The sequence below is a fragment of the Sapajus apella genome, unplaced genomic scaffold, assembly GCF_009761245.1.
Source record: "Sapajus apella isolate SASKATOON/1434 unplaced genomic scaffold, GSC_monkey_1.0 scaffold175, whole genome shotgun sequence".
Classification (NCBI taxonomy): domain Eukaryota; kingdom Metazoa; phylum Chordata; class Mammalia; order Primates; family Cebidae; genus Sapajus; species Sapajus apella.
Genome location: NW_022437115.1, coordinates 357569 through 378231, shown reverse-complemented (window position 1 = coordinate 378231; position 20663 = coordinate 357569). Strand labels below are relative to the sequence as shown.

General features: G+C 52.3%; 1 protein-coding gene across 4 annotated transcripts in view; it reads right to left on the bottom strand.

Annotated features, from left to right (window-relative positions):
• The window catches only part of CRAMP1 (cramped chromatin regulator homolog 1), a 56823-nt gene extending 36542 nt beyond the window's left edge, over positions 1-20281 (bottom strand). For 3 of the 4 annotated variants that reach the window (XM_032268109.1, XM_032268110.1, XM_032268112.1), the window contains exons 1-4: positions 18529-18591; positions 17754-18100; positions 7281-7474; positions 1163-1316 (exon numbers count right to left, since the gene is read on the bottom strand). In XM_032268109.1, coding sequence (XP_032124000.1) covers positions 1163-1316; positions 7281-7474; positions 17754-18100; positions 18529-18548 — 715 coding nt within the window. In that variant the 5' untranslated portion in view covers positions 18549-18591. Of the gene's footprint in view, positions 1-1162; positions 1317-7280; positions 7475-17753; positions 18101-18528; positions 18592-20009 lie in introns of those variants that run through there. The other variant, XM_032268111.1, reaches the window with a different exon arrangement.
• Positions 20282-20663: the final 382 nt, after the last annotated feature.

Below are 20663 nucleotides of genomic sequence, written 5' to 3'. Positions count from 1 at the left end.
ATGTGCCATAAACAAGTGAAGTCAGCAGAAAATCTTACGTTAATGGTCACACAGCTACCAAAAGCAAACAAACAAAGCTGCATTGGCAGCAAACCTGAATCAAGGGGCGCCCCTAACCTGCAGAGACCAACAGCCGTTTCCATGGAGCTCCAGAAATAGTGACAACTCCCAGTGGAGGTTCTTCAGTGGAGAAGTTGCGCAGTGGGCAGGGGCTATATGCGGCCCTCAGGGATCTGCCCCAGTCAGACAGGGGAGCTGGGTACTGGCTCTTCCCAAAGCTCTGGGCAATGCCAACGCACCATGGTCAAGATACCATAATCTGTCCAGAGGACACAACAGGGAATGGCCAAGGCGAGGGACTTTAGGTCACCACAAGGCACGGGCAATGACACAAGGAGTGGCAGCACAGCTATGGTCCAGTACCCTGCGTCGGAACACAAGACATCTGAAAGAAGGGTCAGAAGGCAGCGGGGAGACCCAGGGGTGCATCTGGAAGGACTATGCTGTGCATGAAGCTGCAGGAAGAGCAGGGCCCAGCACAGGGATGCTGCTGGAGAGGTGGTTCTGACAGGCATAGGCAGGAGGTGGCTGAGCCTCCTGAAGGCAGAGAAGGTGATGGACAAAGCATCGCCTGAAGAAGCCATCAGCAGCCAAAGGGTGCTCTGAGCCAGAGCCAGAATCATACCTGGGGATGACTTGGTCCCGTGAATAAAGAAGGGCCTGCACAGACCTGGGTCCCAGTACACACAGCAAGAAACCTGGGAAGGTTGGCCGTCCCCCAGGAAGACCAGAGCCAGGCATGGTGCCTACAGCCCAAGCCCCTCGCTGGACCACAGTGCCATCATTTGCAGTGGAGACCACAGGCTCTAGGTGAGCCAGGAACCCAGGACCCATGCACACTCAGAGTGACTGGAAACACACAAACCACAGCTCAGAAAAGCAGTGGAAAGAATCCCGGAGCCTGGAATGTGGGCTGCTTCCTGGCAATTTGGTTCGACCGAGTTAGATGGCACACGGTCAGCCAAACGCTACAAGGCAAGGAGCCAAGCAGCTGCTGAGAAAATGCCAGAGAGCAGGTCGGCAGGCTTGCTGGAAGCTGTGCTCCGAGTGAAAGCCAGCCCTGCCCGTGCGCACCCCCGAGCCTGGCCCGTGGCGCACTCACCGTGGTCAAAGTCGATGTACTTGGTGATCTTGTGCCAGGTGCGGTAGTAGAAGTGGCGGACCTGCTCCTTGTTCTTCACCATGCTTGCTGGCTTGCCTTTCTTCTTGTACTTCAGTGCAATGTTGTTCTGAATCGCTTCAAAGTCCTTCCCATGCTGGAAAATAATTCCATGATAAAAGTGGAGGGGTTAAACTAATGCAGCTTTCTGTGCGAGGTGGACCCTTTCCAAGGCTCCCAGAAAGGAGAAAAGAGGCAGGCCACGAACAAGCAAGCTGCCCTTCCCAGCTCTTCTCTGTGTATGAACTTCAACTTTGATTCCCCGGAACCTTAGGTTTTAATCAGGATAAAGGAACAATGAAACCAATTATGGAACGATCAGAGCACATGGACACCAAAGAGGCAAGTACCCCAGACAGGAGAAGCATAAAGCTCAGCACTTGGACAAATGGCTTAATGGCTAGAGTTCTTTAGAGACCATGAAATGAGACACCTCCATGAAGAAAGGCTCTGGAAGACAAGAGAAGCCATGTAGCAGTGACGACATCTTGAAGAACAGATCAGAAACACCCTCACTGCTTCAATCCTAAAAAACAGAGTCCATATTCAAGGACAACAAACGTGAACTTTAGTAAGTGAACCACACAGAACATACTGATTATACCTGGAGGCCAACTCTTCTTTGAAGCTTCTGTGCAAAAGCTGAGCGTGACTTAGATTTTCAGAAGAGAACTTGTGTTCCAGAGAACAGTGTCACCTCAGTGCTGTTTCAGCCACTGCCACAGAGAACCAAGCATCTGATCACCTCATCAAAGTCAAGCTCCTGAAGTACTGGAAGGGCTCAGCAGCGACAAGCACTCCTAGTGCCAAGGTCTTGGTCTCTAAATATCACTTTGCAAAGGGAAGCAGGGCTCCCAGGAAAAACAACTGACTGCAAAGCTGTGAGCAGCCACTGTGTCTGGAATGCCTGGCGGCACCAGCAAATGAAAACACGCTGATGGGCAACAGGGACATGTGGAGAGGATGCAGGAGCCAGCCTGAGACTCTCAGTGGCCAAATGGGGAACTAATAGGGCCAGAAAGCCAACAATGGCATGATGGATTATGATCCCCAGAATAAACCCAACATCCCCAAGTCTACATGAGTGTAAGTAACAGGATAACTACACATGTGGGGGAGAAGGACTCCCAATCAGCAAATGTAGAAAGAATAACGGAAACAGAAGGTCCTCATTGTGAGCAAACACCACGGTTAACAACTGCTTCAGGGAAGAGACAGCAATGGTTGCTAAAATCGGTGGGAGCAAAAATGATGAAAAACAGGGTATTTACAGAGCTTCAAAGGCAAGCCATGACCCACTGTGGTGAGGCCTGGTGGAGGCCACCTGAGTGCAGCAAGCAAGGCAAACCACCACCAGGACAGAGGCGGAAAGACCACCACGGGCCGGCCACTGGATGTGCCAAGGAAGACGTGGTATCACTGTTGTAGAATTCTTGATGGAAATGCGTAACAAAAGACAGAATGATGAGGAAACTGCAGATCAATCCTAACTGACACAAGGGACACTCAATCAATCAACAGGCTGTGAGTCTCCACAGGTATAGAGATGATCAAAGACAAAAACCATGCAAACAAACAAAAACCCAGAAGCTGTCCCAGGTTACAAGAGACTGAGGAGTCAGGGCAGCTGAGTGCAGTGTAGCATCCTGACCAGTCTGGACATGAGTGGGACCCTTGGTAATCTGAATCTCCCCCTTGCAGATGAGCAGGCAGGCAGTGTCTGTGCTCATACCCTCACAGGGTGGCTGCCCTAATGCTGTGGAGGCAGGGCGGAGGGGGCCTGCTCTGTGCTGTTTTTTGCAACTCTTTAAAGGTCTGAAATGTTTCAAAATGAAAAGTTAAGGGAGCCAGGTGGTGGCTCACGCCTGTAATCCCAACACTTTGGGAGGCAGATGCAGGAGAATTGCTTGAGCCCAGGAGTTTGAGACCAGTTTGGGCAACATAGTGAGACCCTATCTCCACAAAAAACCTAAAAATTAGCCAGGCATGGTGCAACATGCCTGTAGTCCTAGCTACTTAACAGGCTGAGGCAGGAGGATCATCACTTGAGCCCGGGAGGTCAAGGCTGTAGTGAGCTAAGATGGCACTCCTGCACTCCAGCCTGGGTGACAAAGCAAGACTGACTAAAAAAAAAAAAAAAGATGTCTTTTAAACTAAAAAAATAAAAAACGTGACGATGGGGGCCAAGAGGTGGTAACTAGGCACCTCAAGGAAATTGGAACCTGGGGACTGCTGGGTGCTGGCCCCCAACCCTGTCTACCTCAGAGGCCTCTTGGCAGCTGGGGGACTGTGAGGTGAGTTGGGGGGCGGGGAGGTGGCATTGTGGTGGACACATTTACACATTTTAGGGTCTGTCACTCCCGGCAACACAGAGGCTGAGGGAGGTGAAGACAGAAGTTGCTGTGGGCTGGAGGGTGGGGCTGGAAGGCTGGCCCTGGTGCAAAAACAAAATGAAAAATTTTAAACCTTAGAAAAAGTAAAACTAGTTCATTGCTTTTCAAAAGGAATGGCAAGTAAAGCATAAAGAGGTGAAGGAGAGTGTGAAGTGCCTTCCTCCAGGGTCTAGGAAGGCAAAGCCCTCCCCATATTCCCTGGGCCTCAGTGAGAACCGTGATGAAGCAAATCGATGGCCTCTGCATGTCACTGCTGGGCCGTCTGCTCAGAGGTTCCCTGAGAACCCAGATTCCAGGCCTCCTGCTCGCATGTTCTCAGCCTCTGCTGCCTCCTAAAGTCCTGGGGCACCTGTGTTGCACCTGCCATGTGTCTCCAAGGCTGCAAGCCCCACTGGGCAGAAGCTTTTCTGTATTCCCAGTGTGGCGAGAGTGCTCTGTCCTGGGTCAGGAACCAGACATATAGATGCTAACAGCAACAACAACAAAAGACAGGAGGGACTGAAAGTATCAGAAAGCTGTCTGGGGTGAAGGGAAAGAAATCTGCAGTGTCCACAGAGCCATGGAGATGGTAACAGGCCGAGATGCCCCCAGCCGCCCGCACAGAGATGGGGAAGGCATAGGTGGGGACAGAAAAAGGGGGTACCATGAAGCCCAGAGGCCAGAGCCAAAGCTGCAGCCATTCTGCAGACAGTGAGAAGGAAGCACAGGATGCTGGCTGTGTGGCTGTCAGGCGGGAAATTAAGAACTGTATAGAAAAAACCAGCATGGACAATGAACGGATACAAGCAGGAATAGGAACATAAAATGAAGTCAGGGATGGGTCTGTGCAGACCTGCCACTGAAATGGAAGGGTATTGAGAGGAAGGAGGCAAGGCCCTGCCACAGGTGAATGCCCTCCCTGGCTACAGGGAGAAGTCTAGATATGTCATAATTGGACAGCGGCCAATCTGAGCGTGCCCAGCACTGCCCAAATTAGGGTGGGCAGGGGCAAAACTCTCGCCTGGAGAGCAGCTGAAGCAGGAGAGAATTCAGCCCATGATCAAGGGTGACCAACTGAGGCCCAGTGACGGCAGAGGGATCCCTGAATCCAGTTGGGCCCCAGCCAGCCTTGCTGCACCCCACCCAGGGGGGCATCAAAAAGGCAGCTGTGGCCATGACAACAAGGGGGGAGCCGCACTCCTCAGAGGCCTGTGCCCAGCCACTGTCACCCCACAGCTCGAGGGTTCACGGTCATGCTGCCACTGGCCAGTCAGCCATACATCAAGACCCCACCAGAGGCCCACCTAGCTTTGGTGAGACACACAATACAGAAATAAAACACGTTCGGTCCAGTGTCATGGCTCACGCCTGTCATCCCAGCACTTTGGGAGGCTGAAGCAGGTGGATCACCTGAGGTCAGGAGTTCGAGACCAGCCTGACCCACTTGGTGAAACCTGGACTCTACTAAAAATACAAAAATTAGCTGGGCGTGGTGGCGGGAACCTGTAATTCCAGCTACTGGGGAGGCTGAGGCAGAAGAATCGCTTTAACCTGGGAGGCAGAGGTTTTAGTGAGCCAAGATCGTGCCACTGCACTCCAGCCTGGACAAGAAGAGCGAAACTCCGTCTCAAAGCAAAAACAAAAACAAAATCATGTCCTCTCTCTTGCCCTTGCTCTCTCTCATAAACATACTCAGATACAGAAAACCCATGGCAGAAAGCATTACGTGGTCAAAACAGCCAACTATTAATTATTATTACTAATTCAGCATTCCAGGACCCCTCAAAACAGCATCTGCCTGGCAGAAAAACTCCAATGGGCAGCTTAACCCAATGGGAAGGAAATAAAATAAATTGCTGGAGGAAAGCAAAAGGGTGGGTCATTAACCAGGACCTCCTCCTCTGCTTTTAATGGACAACGATGTCTCCTCCTCCCAGGTAGCCAGACCCTCTTACAGAGGCCACAGTCTCAACAAGGAGGAAGGGCCACACCACAGGAGTAACTAACTGTTTCAGGCAAGAATCAGCAAAGGTTGCTGATTCTGAAAACATTCCAAGAATCGCAGGTCCTCCAAGCCCAACAAACAGCTTAAAGGCATGATTTGGGGCTAGAATCTAGACAGAAACAGCCTCCTTGCTGTACTTGAGAATCTTCAAAGGGAAGAAAAGGAACACATGAATTTGTCTAAATGACTTCACATCTACTGAAACGGGACTCATGCACACTTCTCTTTGGACAATCAGAGTCAAGCCACACTAACAAGGCAGTCCCGTCCACCTGGGTTGGGCAGAACCTAACCTGCAGCCCAGGCGGGGGCAGCCCTGGCCATGACATGCACTGCAGTCAAGTCTCATGCCCACATTTACAAGTGTCTACTTTTCTAATGTCTCTCTAAACACCTCGTGCTTTAAATTTCAGAGGCTCCATTCCTTTCCTGAGCATTCTGCTTCCCAGGCTTGGCAGGACTTCATCACCCCAATTAATTAGCTGTTAAAAGAACAAGGCTCTTGGAAGGCAGAGACGGGCAGACTGCCTGAGCTCAAAAGTTCGAGACCAGCCTGGGCAACACGGTAAAACCCCATCTCTACTAAAATACAAAAATTTAGCCAGGTGTGGTGGTGGGTGCCTGTCGTCCCAGCTACTCAGAACGCTGAGGCAGGAGAATTGCTTGAACCAGGGAGGCAGAGGTTGCAGCAAGCCAAGATCACATCACTGCACTCCAGCCTGGGCGACAGAGTGAGACTCGTCTACTAAAAAAAAGAACAAGGCTCACTGATCACAAACCTACTTCTAATACTGTAAGCCAAAGAAGTGGTCTAAAATATGAAATGCGCACACAGATGTTCACCACAGCATTATTTACAACAACAGAATCTGGAAGGACCCCAGTCGTCCTTAACCGCACAGGAATGGCCAGGCAGAGCAGTAGCTGGCTGGGGCCTCGAGGGCACCCTGTCTGGTGCAGCTCTTCAACTGTGCCACTGCAGTGGGATCAGCCGCAGACAGTACATCCACTCTAGCCATGGCTGTGCTCCAATATGGTGTTTTTACAAAAGCACACAGTGAGCACACAGGCAAGGAGAACATTTACAGCGTTAAAAGAAATACAGAGCAAAAGAACTATGAAACACCACAAAAAACGCAGTAAGCGTTAAAAAGTATGCTCACAATAACTACAAGCATTAGGAAATAAAACATGCAGGTGCAACCGGCCCACAGGGAGCATGGCCATTCACTGGGCAGTGGCATCAGGGAGTGGCTTCTCTCTATTTTTAGGACTTTCTGTTTTGTCCCAAGTCAGTGCGACATTTTGTTAGGTTTCTCAACTACGCCAACCCCCAAGGCAAGCACCCCCTCACTCAGCACAAACGGAAGGCCCTAAGAGGGCCTTCAGTCAAGAACATCTTTGAGAGACAAGGGGTGAGAATCTCCAAAAGGAAATAAAAGAAACACACAAGAACACCTCCTCACAGTCACCTCACCAGTAATAGCTTCTAAAATTTCAATGAGGAGATAAACATCCAAGGTCAGTGGGCAAGGTTTGGGGCCCAAGACCACCTCAGCCACTGTGGGGTCCCCAGGAACCTGCATTCTAGAATCTAACAGCAGAGGGGAAGCACAGGGAGTGAAGGACAGGGCTCCAGGAGGCATGCCCTGGCCACCTGGCCACGCCTCCACGGCCCACTCACCTCATATAGCCCCTCGAAGAAGGTGTTCTTGTCCTCTGTGCTCCATGACTCCCACTGCCGCCGAACCTTTTTGCCTTCTTCCTTCTCACCACCAGAAGACCCTAAGTTCCGGGAGGAGGAGCGCGAGGCCCCTGCAGGGGCAGCAGAGGCAACCCCAGACACATTTCCAGATGATGATCCTCCACCTTCAGCTCCTTGGAGAGAAAGCACTGTACAGTGATCTGTTCCAGAAAGCTGGTGGGCCTGGCAGGGCAGAGGGCCTGAGGGAGGGAAACGCCCACTGCCCCGAGGTCCCATTCCACAATCCTCAACCAAGGACGCTGGCAGGCAGCACCCAAGACCAGGGTGCCAGTGAGGCTGCTCAGGACTGCCAGGATGCTTACCTGGCCAAATGACTCTCGAATGTTTTTACAATTAGAAAAGGAGCGAGAGTTTATGTGGAACCGTGTAACAGCACGACAATACTGCAGCCTAAGACGCTCTGTCCACAATGCAGACAGATCCCTTCCCTAGGCAAACTGAAGCCTCACATCACATTTCATGCGTGTTTCTTTTGCAAATGAGATTTCTGGCTGAAATATTCTTACCACCTTTTCAAATAATTAGGTTGAGATTCAACCTCAAGAAAACATTTAAATGTGTGTAAACTACTACCTTCTTTTAGATATAATCAATACTTCAGAATGTGAACCATTTAATGCCTAAGAATCTTTAGTCTTAAAACTCCTTTTCCTCAAGGTCCACCAACAGAATGTGGTGTCCTGAGAACAGCCTGATAACCTTGCAAATCCTATCACAGCATCAGTTCCTGAGCTCAAGCCGAGTCCTCTGAGACCAGGCCAGGAGGGAAAAGCCCAAGAAGACCTGAGGAGGCTTCACTTCCCAGCTGTGGACCAAGAACCCCAGGCTCCTCCGAGACGAGAGGCAGTGATGTGGCAGGAGTCAAAGACCACAAATAAAGACTTCTTATGGCCTAACACACTCCTCCCACCCACCTGTTTCTCCTCGCAGGGGGAGCGGGAACTGTCAGCATATCCCTGTGATAACCAGGGTTCTCTTTTTATAAAACATTAGGACCATAAAATGCTGGGACATCTTCAAACTCTGAACAAAATGCTTTAAAAAGCAAAAGCTGGCTGGGCACGGTAGCTCACTCCTGTAATCCCAGCACTTTGGGAGGCCAAGGCGGGTGGATCACTTGAGGCCAAAAGTTAAGAGACCAGCCTGCCCACCATGATGAAACCCCGTATCTCTACTAAAGATATAAAAATTACACCTGGGGTGGGGTGGGGCGCGTTCGCTCATGCCTGTAGTCCCAGCACTTTGGGAGGCTGAGGCAGGCGGATCATGAGGTCAAGAGAGTGAGACCATCCTGGCCAATGTGGTAAAATCCCATCTCTACTAAAACTACAAAAAAAAAACTAACTGGGTGTGGTGGCATGTGCCTGTAGTCCTAGCTACTCGGGAGGCTGAAGCAGGAAAACTGCTTGAACCCAGGTAATGGAGGTTGCAGTGAGCCGAGATCACACCACTATGCTCTAGCCGGAATGTCTCCCCGCCGCCGCCAAAAAAAAGAAAGAAAGCAAAATCCAAGCAGATGTAGATTACTGTTAAGATGCTTTCCTAATGAGACAATCACAGGCTTTTCCGTCCAGATCCACTTCTTGGTTGACCGAGAAGGGGGCCCTGCCTGGGCAGCCACATGCAGGCTGGGAGGTCAGCTCCTCCCCCGGTGGGGGTCTGCCTCCAAATCTGGAGGTGGAGGTTGTAGTGAGGCGAGATCACACCATTCACTGCACACCAGCCTGGGCAACAGAGATTCACGCGTTAAAAAAAAAATTTAAAAAGAAAAAGCCTCTCAGTCCCACCAGCCCCATTTCTGGTAGTCAAGGGCCACATGCGGCCATCATTGCAGAGAGAGCTGCCAGACGGTGCTGCACCTGAATGTCCAGCATTCACAGCCGAGAGCACACTGCTGTGGAATAAAAAATGAGTTCCAAGCGTGTCCCACCCAGGCTGCTTTCCAACTGTTCGATTCCCATCCTGCAGAGACAAAAGAAACAAAATCCAGGTATGCTCTGTGCTACACATGAAATACCTCACATGTTATCTGGCCCTGTCCATTCCTCAACAAACCAGGACCTAATGAACCTGGTACTTCCCAAGAACCTAGTGTTTCCCAAGTTGAAGGGCAGGTTACAGACGCCATCTGAAACATAACTGTTAAATACAAGGCGCTCTGCTTCACTAGGAGCCTGTAATTCCTCACGTGGAGTCATTTCAGGAAGGACTGCCTGTCCACCTCTGCACCACCCACAACAAAGGCTTTCAGAGCCATTTACAGGTTCCTAAGAAACACTCACTAAACTCTCTTCTTCCAAGACCACAACTTGCTAACCAGCCCTGCCGTTACATATCGTTATTTTTGCTAGCCCATGCTGGCATTACATATATTTGAAAAAGTAACAGACATAAATTTCCCAAAATTCTATAATCCAGATGTCTTGCTAAATTTTGTGAGATTTTACTGGATCACAACACTGGTGATCCAAGACAAAGAAAATGAAACAGTAAAGGCTAACAGAATGAAGAGTCTGAGCTGGACGAACTCTCAGAGGTGGAGAGGAGGCAAAAGCTCATCTGAGACAAGAGAAGAAGGCACAACAGTAAAGGCGGCTCTGGCAGGGCTGGTGAAGCGGCACCCACTCCTCAGAGGAGCAGGCCACCTCCCAGCAGCCCCAGGCTGGTGCAAGGGGCTTCCCTTTCCTCCTTTTGTTTTAGAAATGACACATCCTCAGTAGAGAAAAGCAGAGCAAGATCAGTATTCAGAAAAGAAGGCAGACCTGAGGTTGGGAGTTCAAAACCAGCCTGGCCAACATGGTGATGCCCCATTTCTACTAAAAATACAAAAATTAGTCAGGTGGCGCGCGCCTGTAATCCCAGCTACATTGGGAGGCCAAGGCAGGAGGATCACTTGAGGTCAGGAATTCGAGACCAGCCTGGCCAACAAGGTGAAACCCCATCTCTACTAAATATACAAAATTAGCCAGGCATGGTGGCGCACGCCTATAATCCCAGATACTCAGGAGGCTGAGACAGAATCACTTGAAGCTGGGGGGCAGAGATTACAGTGAGCCAAGATCGAGCCACTGCACTCCAGCCTAGAAAACAGAGCAAGAGACTGTCTTAAAAAAAAATAAAGTAAAATAAAAGCAGATTCCCTCCCTGGTGGCACACACACCTGGGTAGCTGAGGCAGGAAGACTGCTTGAGCTCATGAGTTCAAGACCAGCCTGAGCAACACAGGGAGACCTTGTCTTTGCAAAACAAAACAGATTATAAAACCCAAAAAGCAGAAAAGAAAGCCAATCACCCCAAGTAATCTTTTCTCTTATTTGGTGCCCATTATCCTAGACTTTTTATTCTATTCCATTTTGGTGGTGTTGGATAGGCAGTCTTGCTCTGCACCCAGGCTGGAGTGCAGTGGTGCAATCTTGGCTCACTGCACCCTCTGCCTCTGGGGTTCAAGCAATTCTGGCACCTCAGCCTCCCAAGTAGCTGGGATTATAGGCGCACACCACCACGCCTAGCCAATTTTTTGTACTTTAGTAGAGACGGGGGTTTCACCATGTTGCTCAGGTTGGTCTCGAACTCCTGAGCGGAGACAATCCACCTCAGCCTCCCAAAGTGCTAGGATTACAGGCATGGTCCACTGTGCGCAGCCTAAACTTGGAATGCTTTTTAAAAAAGAACCACAATTTCAGAGCAGAAATTGAAGTGGCCTCTGGTTCATCCCTAAAATTTCAGATGCAGAAACCGCTTCACTGCTTGACCTGTAGCTCACTCACTGACTCCAGGTCAAACAAAATGAAAACAGAAAGTGGGGGCAGAGACACCTGGTAGAATACAAGGATGATCACCTGGGCAGGACCACCCTCAGCTCAGAGAAATTCATATGAAAACAGAAGGTAACGATTGAAGGGGAAGACAAAGAAGCAACAAGAAAAATGAAAGCAGAAAGGCAAGAGATGGAAAGAGAAGATGATGTAAACAAAATCAGGTGGGCGTGGGGGCTTCTCCGGGTGTAGGATGGTCAGTGCAAAGCAGAAGGCCCAAACCAGGTCTGTCTGTGAATGTTGCTGAGACCACAGGGTCTGAGCATAGTCTGCACGATAAGGAGCACCATCAAGAAGCCTAGAGGGAAGTGGGTACAATAGCATGATCCCTGACAGTGTTTTCTTTGTTGCTCTTCTGCCCAGGCTGGAGTGCAATGGTGTGATCTCAGCTCACTGCAACCTCCAGCTTCTGGGTTCAAGCAATTCTCCTGCCTCAGCCTACTGGGTGCCCACCATCAGGCCCGGCTAATTTTTGTATTTTTAGTAGTGATGGGGTTTCACCATCTTGGCCAGGCAGGTCTTGAATGCCTGACCTTGTGATCCACCCGCCTTGGCCGCCCAAAGTGCTGGGATTACAGGCGTGAGCTACCACACCCAGCCAACAGTGAGCTCTTTGAAAGCAAAAACTGTGTGGGATTTTCCCCTGCCCAAACCTGGTTCTAGGCCTCACACACGGCAAGTGCTCCGTGACAGCACAGAGTCCAATGGAGCCCAGATAAAGGGCCTCCCCATGCTCCCTTTGCCCCACAGCAGCCCCAGACAGCATGCCCCAGGCCACTAGGACCCAGGTCCTCCCAAACAGAAGCCGCCTTTCCACTCAGCCCGGTCACTACCACAGTTCTCCAGCAGCCACACTGCCTGCCACCTGCCTTCCCCTTCCCATCTGCACCACATTTCCCAAGCCAGCTCTGTGCTGCCCAAGTAAGACGATTTCAACAGCCTCCTCTTGGGTCTCCCAAATCCCCAGCACCTGCTGCAGCCCACTGTGCAGTGTGCTGTGAGGGCGCAGCCATGTGGCCCCAGTGCACCCTCCCCGTTGCCAGCCCCTCTATCTAGCTCCAGACAGGCTGGACCACCTGCTCTTTGCAACATGTCCTCTTCCCCATCACATGTCCTGAGTTGGCCTGGACTGTTACCACCTGCACTCCTTCATATCACCTTAAGATGACAAAATTATGCATATCTTTCAACTGGGGAAGCTGAGACACGGGCTGAGTAGGTCACCCACAAAGCCACACACCTACTCACTGCCCAACAGGCCTGGAAATAACAGAAGCTATATTTAAACGGCACCTTAAAAATGCATTCAAATGCCCTGCTTCTGCCTGTCTTCACAATGTGTAGTTATCTCCATTTTAGAAATGGGGATACTTTCAGAAGTTATTAGTAGCATTATGTGGCTTAAAAAAAAATGGGGAAACTGAGGCTATAAAAGCCCCAAAGTCAACAGGCAGCAAGAACCATGCAGCCTTCTCCAAACCCAGGTGTTTCCCATGCCATGGCATCGGAAGAGCTCTGAACACCAAGTGCACACGCTGTGCTGGCACAAGGCTGGAGGATCAGGGTTGTAATGGAGAACACTGACCTCAAGGTCCCCCCTTCAGCCTGTGAAAGGTGAGAAGTTAAATGACTCGCCCAAAGGCACAAGGCTAACAGGCAGCCAGAGCTAGGCTTTTGGAAGATGTCTGTCAGACACGAAAGCCCAGTGACACGCTGTCATCGTCTATAACACCCATTCACTGTCCTGGAGCACTCTTTTTGTAGTTTGGTGAACTTCCTTCTGAGAGTCAGGAACAGTAAAATCAAGAATGACAGCAGACCAACTGTGAGGGAGTCAGTGGCTGGTCTAGAGGTGAGAGGACCACAGTGAACACATGCGTCTCCTCCAAGCTTCATTCTCAGCTAGAAAGACACTGGTAAGACCCGCTTGTGGAAGTGCATCTCCAGCACAGGGAAGCGTCCTCATGGCCTATGTCTGCAGCATAAGAGAGCAGGGACCCTTCCCTGGAGGCCAAGGATGGTACAGAAACTGCAGAGGTCCGACTTGTCCACCTCCACATCTCCTGAGGCATTCTGCGTCTCTCCTAACACAGGACATCACATCAGAGGCTGGTGCCGGCAGCTTTGGTCTTGGAGATGCAGTTGTGGTTCAGGGCTTTGTGGATACCATCTCCACCAAGGTCACATGGGGGGGTTCCTTCAAGCAAGCCAAGTCGCAGGCAAGGTGTCACCTCAGCAGTTGAGTCCTGAGCCTCCCCTACCCAGCCCCATCGCCATGCACATGCAGTGCTGCCACTCCATTCTATACGACAGGCAGTCAGCGAGCAAACAGGGACTCCTCCCAACCTCACATCATCCTATCACTCTAAAGATCCGGTCCATACTCCAGGCATGCCTGCAAGAGCCCTGGTCAGGGTCGCCAGACTCCGCAATGTTCTCTTGCAGGTTCTGAAGCTGACTTGAAACCTGGTGGTCTCCAGGACACCCCCTGGAGTCACGCATACTGCCCCCTTCTCTGCTGTGACTCCCATCCTCAGTACCTGCAAGGCTCAGTGTCCTCCTGCATCTTCTGACCAGTGCTGTCTCTCTCAGAGTTTCTCCCTTTCCTCCCACAAATATTTGAGAGAAACACAACTAGAACGCCACTGTTTCTGTAAAAGTATATGCCCTCTTCATCAAATACCGTAAGATTTTCTAATTGCGTCCTGCAGGCAATTCAAGATCTCCCAACTAAACTACAAACTCCTGGGAAATGTCTCCTTTTTCTGGTGTTTCTAATGTGGTTCTTCAGTGTTAAAAATGCTGTTGTTACTTCACGTGACAAAAAGCTTCCATATACCACTTTATACGACAACACTGATTTTCACATTTCTGACTTTGCTATCCAGAATAATCTCTCTGCTATCCTGATATCCTCATATAACCTACAATAAAACACAAAAATGAAACTCTGAACGTATACTTCATTAGACAACTTCCCAACAGAAACGAGTTTTAATATCAAAAGTATACAGGTATTTGCAAATCAGCTCAGCCTTCAAACCAAGGTTCAAATGTTGCCTTCCCTACTTTATTTTTAGTTTTGTTTTTGAAACAGCATCTTGCTGCATCACCCAGGCTGGAGCACAGCATCTACAGCTCACCGCAGCCTCCAACTCCCAGGTTCCAGTGATCCTCCCACCTCAGCCTCCTGAGTGGCTGGAACTATAGGTACAAACTTTAATAAAACATCTTTTTGAAACATCTAGAAACTACAGGCAGGCCACAGATTATACAAAATACAAAGAAGAGTAAATTCTGCACAGTCATTTACTGCTTCCTACACACAAACAACTGTCACTTCAGACTATACTACCTGGTTTTGGAGATGGTGTGTTTTCCCATCCTTGATGGAACTGAAGTTCTTTGGGATGAGTGAGGGGATCAAATAAGCAGAAGGTCTCTGTCGCCACCGCCAAAGTTCTCGCATTCCATCTGCCCCAGCAGAACATCAGCTCAAGAGCATTCCTGGGGCTTGTACTCACCCCACAGGTGCGCCCCCACCCCACCCGCCTGTGCAGCCTCCTCCTGCAGTCCTGTCATCTTGCAGCTGCACACATTTTCCATAGCAAAAGTACCAGGTGCCCATTAAGCACCTTGTTGCTTGAGGCAGGTGTTTCTTTTATCCCAAAGATGGAGTAGCTTGCCCAGAGCCAGCCACACCGTTAACTGGCCAAACAAACAGGGAGGAATGTGAGGCCTGTGTCTCCTGACCGCTGTCTTACAGTTTCTGTGGCTCTGAGCCCACATCTCCAATGTGTCCCAGAATCACTTCGGTGGTGTGGTACAGCTGCAGGAATGTGTTTTGGGATTTCTGGTCTGCAGCCTACCTTGTGTTTAGGTTGAGCACATGAGTTAAACGATGGACTTCAGCTTCTGCACTCATTTAAATGCAAAATTACAGAGATGCGAGACGCCTGGCACACAGGCATGAAATCTCAGCTACTATCCCTTTGTCAATACAAAAATATTTAAATTTGAAATTGTACTAGAAAAAAAGTATTTTTCATTGAAGTCAATAAAAGAGTCTCTTCTTGCAGAGAAAGAAAACACAGTTGTGTGCAGAAAAGCCAAACAAGGAGACTTTCCTCTTCTCTCCAAGTCCTTTCTTCCCAATTCACTATAAGGGTCTCAGGCCCATTGAGACTGAAATTGGTAAGGGCATTAAGTAGTCAAGCAAAGGAACTGCCAGTGATTGAGCTATGTATTCCTTATGCATAACCGAAGTTACACCACTTTCAACTGAAAAATTGAAAAATGAAGAATTGATCATTTCCTCACTGACAGGTGCTCACCACTCCAGGTGCAGATTTCTCCAGATTGTAAGAGAAATCTCCTCTAAGCATCATTCTGGAAGGTGAGCTAAAGAGTGTTACAGGGCAACTATCACCACCTGGTCTTCTTTTCTGACGGGTAATGGAAGTGATGACTGAGCAGAGGTCTCTCCAAAGACTGGTGGTGGGGGATGTCCTAGGCACGGTGAAATGCCTCCAAAGGCACAGAGGAGCATGAAGGCAGACAGCAGTGGACAGGCGGCCTCCCTTCTCGGGAAGCTCCGAGGCAGACAGTGGCTGAGAAGGGGACAGGCAGCCTTCCTTCCTGGGAAGCTCTGAGGCAGACGCTGGCTGAGAAGTGGACAGGCCGCCTTCCTTCCCAGGAAGCTCCGAGGCAGACAGCGGCCGAGAAGCTCTGTGATGCAGAGGAGACCCACTTCCTACTCCTCTCCTAAAAGCCGCTATTACAGCTTATTTCATTAAAGATATATTTGCTTGCTAAAGTGAGATAATGAATATGTCATGAGGAGCACAAATTCTAATAAATTTGCATTTTACTAATATTAAAATATAATAAAAAGTCCCAGGCTTCTCCAAGCCACACAGTGGGACAAGAAGCAGGAACACAAGTGCCAGCCGGCTGAGCATTAGAGGAGCTCAGTAAACCTTCTGCACCTTAACAAGCCACTCTCAACTATACAAACAAAAGCAAGCCTCCCTCATCACCTGACTGCCAAAAATCTACCTGATCACCAACGCCTTAGCGGCATTTCACTTGTACACAAGTAGCCACATACACATCTCAACACTTTCACACCAGCCACACTTCAAGGCGGCGAAGCAGCTGCCCTCGTTTCTTGTCTCACAGATGAGGACACCCGACAGAAAAGCATCTCCAAGAAGGTGAAGGGGCAGAGGATGGTTGGAGGCCAGGGGCATGGGGGTGGCGAATGCCGGCTGGACTTGAGGTCCAGGCCTCTGAACCATAAACAACAAACCTTCGAAGGCACCACGGAGCTTACATGAGCTTAGACATACCTATAACCTACAATAAAAAAAACTAGTAACAATGCCAGTAATGTTTTCCCAAGACTGGCAATTTTCACACTAAAGTAAGTTTATATGAGGCAAGTTTTAAATTCTGAAACAAGCTATCTTAAATTTACATCTTTAACAAAATTCTTTATCAGTGACTAAAGCCATGATTCCAGAGGCCAGCCTTCTTTGGTTGAGAATGCAGCAGGAGAAGCAAGCTGAATGGGACACATTTGGCACAGATCTCCAAAATAGATTCTCCATTGGTTCGTAATATATTCCCTTTTTAAAACTACCAGGACCATTTACTAAATTTAAATGAACATTTCCCAAGGAAGGTAGTGAAAGATTTTTTTTTCATGCGAAACTCACTGGAAATTGATGTTATATTTGCTATTTATACAAAGTGTTGCAAAGGTAGTCAGAAACAAAAAGAATCTAAGAGCCATTCACCTGTTTTAGGAAAAGCACAAGGCTGAAATACAAATAAAAGCATACAACAATGAAGTACTGGCACATGGAAAACAAAACTAACCCGTAGTTTTCTTATGATCTTGGAGACCCCAGCTAAGTAACAACATTCTCCAGCCCCTCGGAATACAATGCCAAACACTCCAAGCTATTGCTTGTTCACATCAGGACACAATCGCTTTCGCCACTCTTTCCTTTCTTTGGCACAGAAGTAAACCTCAGTTGCAACTCAAAGGGCCCCACTTCTATGCCCTTCCTACACTCAAGCCAGGTGCACTTGAAGGAGAGGACAATGAGTCCAAGTCAGACCCTAAGGAACCCTTCTCCGTTTCTCATCCATCGTCCCCCAATGAGTTTCAAAAGGCTGTGCCTTTGTTGCATTTCCACCACCTGATGTCTGCAAAAGAGATACAAGCAGGTATTTTCTTCTATTCCCCTTTCTCAACCATTGTCCGCTGTTTATAACAGAAAACCATCAATGACCCTTTGGGGAAGAAAACAGCTTTAGGGGATCTCTTTGACTCTCCCAGAGAAAGGATACTGGCTGCCTCTTCAAAGAGTTTAAATATAGAAAAGTGGCAGCCTCTTCGAAGGAGAGAGGGGACACATCCTAGCTAAGTGCCACCCCAAGTGAGGGCCTCAGTGCAGGCCGCGGGATGGGTGAGCTGGGGTGGAGCCCGGCTGGGACAAGGGGTTCCTCTCCCCCGGGACACACCCTGAAGAGGGGCTGGGGTCTCCCAGGAGGACGGGTCGCCCTACCTTTTCCGCGGGGCCCCGGACCACCAGCGTTGCCGCTCCCCACGGCGTTCGGAGGGTCCTTCCTGGGCCTCTTGCTCTGCGGCCGCACGCTGGACCGGAGGAAGTGGTGCTGGTCCTGGGGGCTGCCTTGCGGCGGAGACGGCGCCTGCGGCGCGTTGGGGGGCGCGGGGGTGCCGTCGGCGCCGGCCCGGGGGGTCTTTTCGTCCCTCTTTGTGCCGCTGCTCTCCTCGGCCGCGTCTGCGCCGCCAGCCCCTTCACCTTCCAGGGACTCCTCATCGGCCGCCCGCTTACCCAGCTTCTTGAGCCCGTCCTCCCCGCTGCCGCCGTCGCCCAACTTCACTGTCATCCTGCGGCCGGGAGAGGGGAGGCAGCCGGTGAGGCGGGCGCAGGCCGGGAAGTTTAGCGGCCCCGACGCGCTCTCAACATGGCCGCCGTTGTTTGTTCCAAATCCCCTCTCGGCGGCTCGGCCCGGCCCGCCCGAGCCCGCCCGAGCCCGCCGCGGCCCCTTTCGCCCCCGCGCCGCCGCCCCCGGCCCTGCCCGCCGGCCCAGGACCCTGCCGGGCCTCCCCGGACGCCCCCTGGCCGAGACCCGCGTCCAGACGCCCGAGCCGGCGGAGGGAGGACGCGACAGCTCGGCGGACCCTACCCTACCCTGCCCTGCCCGGCCTCGGCCCGGGCCCGGGCCCCGGGCCCGGGGGCGATGGGAGGCCCGGCGCGGGCGCGGGTCGGGGCACGGCTGCGGTTCGCGGCCGCCGCCCCGCCCGCTGCCACCTACCCGGCGGGGCCGCGGCTCATGGCCTGGCCCAGCGTGCCGGCCTCGCTCCCTGCGCCGCCTCGGCCGGCCGGGCCGCAGCCCCAGCCCTCGCCCCTCGTCCCACCCCCTCCCCGCCCCCCGAAACGCGCGGGGCTCCCGAGTCCCGCGCACCTGCCCGGCGCGCCAGCCCCCAGAGTTGGCCCTGGAGGAGGGCGGAGGAGGCCAGATCCACCCCGGGACCGGAGAAGCGCGGGCTCCCCTGCCCGCACGGGGACCTCCATGGTGGCCCAATGCCGCCGGACGCCTGCTTATTTTAAAACAGACATAAAGAATAATCAGCTCTGGATCTCTGAGAATCTTCTTCCCAGGGTGGGAGATGAGAGCTGCTGCGGGGATTTACCAGTTAAAAGTGCTTTTGCAACAAAGGAGCCTGTTGCATGGGGCAGGTTGGAAGCACCCGGGAAAGTGACAGCCCGGGTATGTCCAGGTCCAAGGGCAAGAAGCAGTACAAGACGATGGTGTTAAAACTCCTGGCAACGACTAACGAAATTCTTGCATTAACTTTGCTACCCCCTGCCCTGTAAAAACGTCAACCACAAAATGCAGTGACTAAAATTGCTGCAGCCCAGAAAGCAGAGCACTCAAAAATAAGCTCAGGGAATCAGGTACACACCGACAGCTTCAGCCCAGAAACAGGGACCGGCACGTGCGAGGAAGCCGAAAACGCTCCATTCCTCCGCAGACACCGAGCCTGCGTGGCACATAGCTGTCGAGGACGGGAACGTTTCTACTGCAAGGGAACACTCGACCGAGGCACCCACAGTGGGACGCGGACGCGGACGAGGACGTCTCCTTCTCAGAGATCGGAACACGGGTCACAAGCCGCAATAGTGCCCCCACCCCGAGGTGAGACCACACACAAAGGTCCGTGGCCGTTTTCTCCTGTTGGAGTTGATCTTGGGAATCACTTTAAAAACTCTGCCAAAGAACAAAAACCACACGCGACCAACCCCCCAACTTCAGGGATTTCGTGGCAGGGGACGTCTCCCTCTTCACTCTCAATGCGCCGCTTTCTGCGCACCCGAACCCCCAAGCTTTCTCTCGGGCCAGAAAGCAGAGAACCCCGCTGCCCAGGGGCCTGTCCGCCCGCAGGCCGCCCGGGAGTTTGGCCACCGCACCGAAGACGCCGTCCGAGCGCGGGGACGCCCTTTTCGCCGCTGAAAGGACCCCTTCCCTGAGGGCCAGCAAGCACGGGGATGGCCCCCTTTTCGCGAGAACCACCAACGGGACTTGACCGTTCTCGGAGGCGCAGTCTCCTCCGGCCCTGCCCGCTCCGCACCGGCTAGCCTCTCGGGATGGGGGAGAAGCCTCCTCGCCCTGAAGCCAGTTCGGGCTGCACAGGGCGCGGTGGCAGCGCCGCCCCGCCGCGCTCTCCCGCGCCGCCCGACAGCACCCCCGGTGCGGGCCTCGCCATGACAGCCCCAGCGCCCAGCCTCAGTCACCTTTTTCATCAACGCCGGGCGGCAGCCTGGCTTCCCGGGGCCTCCCCGGGCGCCCGCAGAACCAGCCGGGCCGGGCTGCCCCGGCACCCGAGCGCCGGCTGCAGTGAGGCCGCGACGCCGGGCCGCTCGTCCGCCTCGGAAGCAGCTGGCCGACCGGCGCTTGACCCGTTACGTCCCCTCCGCGGGCCGGCGCGCGGCTGAGGGGGCTGCGGGCACAGACGCTGCCGCCGCTCAGCCTCGAAAAGCCGGCCCGCCGCGCTCAGCAGCAGTTCCGGCTACGGCGGCCGGTGGGGACCGCACGGACGGCGCGCGGGGGCGGGGCCGGGGCGCGCGGGCGCGCGGGGCGGGGCGACGAGCGCGGAGGCGAGCACGCCCAAGGTTTCTTCGGGCGCGACTCCCCAAAACGGCGCTCCCATTGGCTAGCGTCAGGCGAGCGCGCTCGCACGCACAGGCCCGGGGAAAGCGTCGGAGGCGAGCCCGCGGCGCGAGTAGTGTTGTGACGCCAGCCCCGCGACATTGCGGACCATGCGTCTCTTTGGATTGGTGGACAGACAGCCAATAGGCCAGCACCCAGGCTGTGATTGGCCGCGGCCGTGTTGACGGATACGTGAGAAGAAAACGCCGCGGTAGCTCAGAGTCGGGATTCGGGCGCGA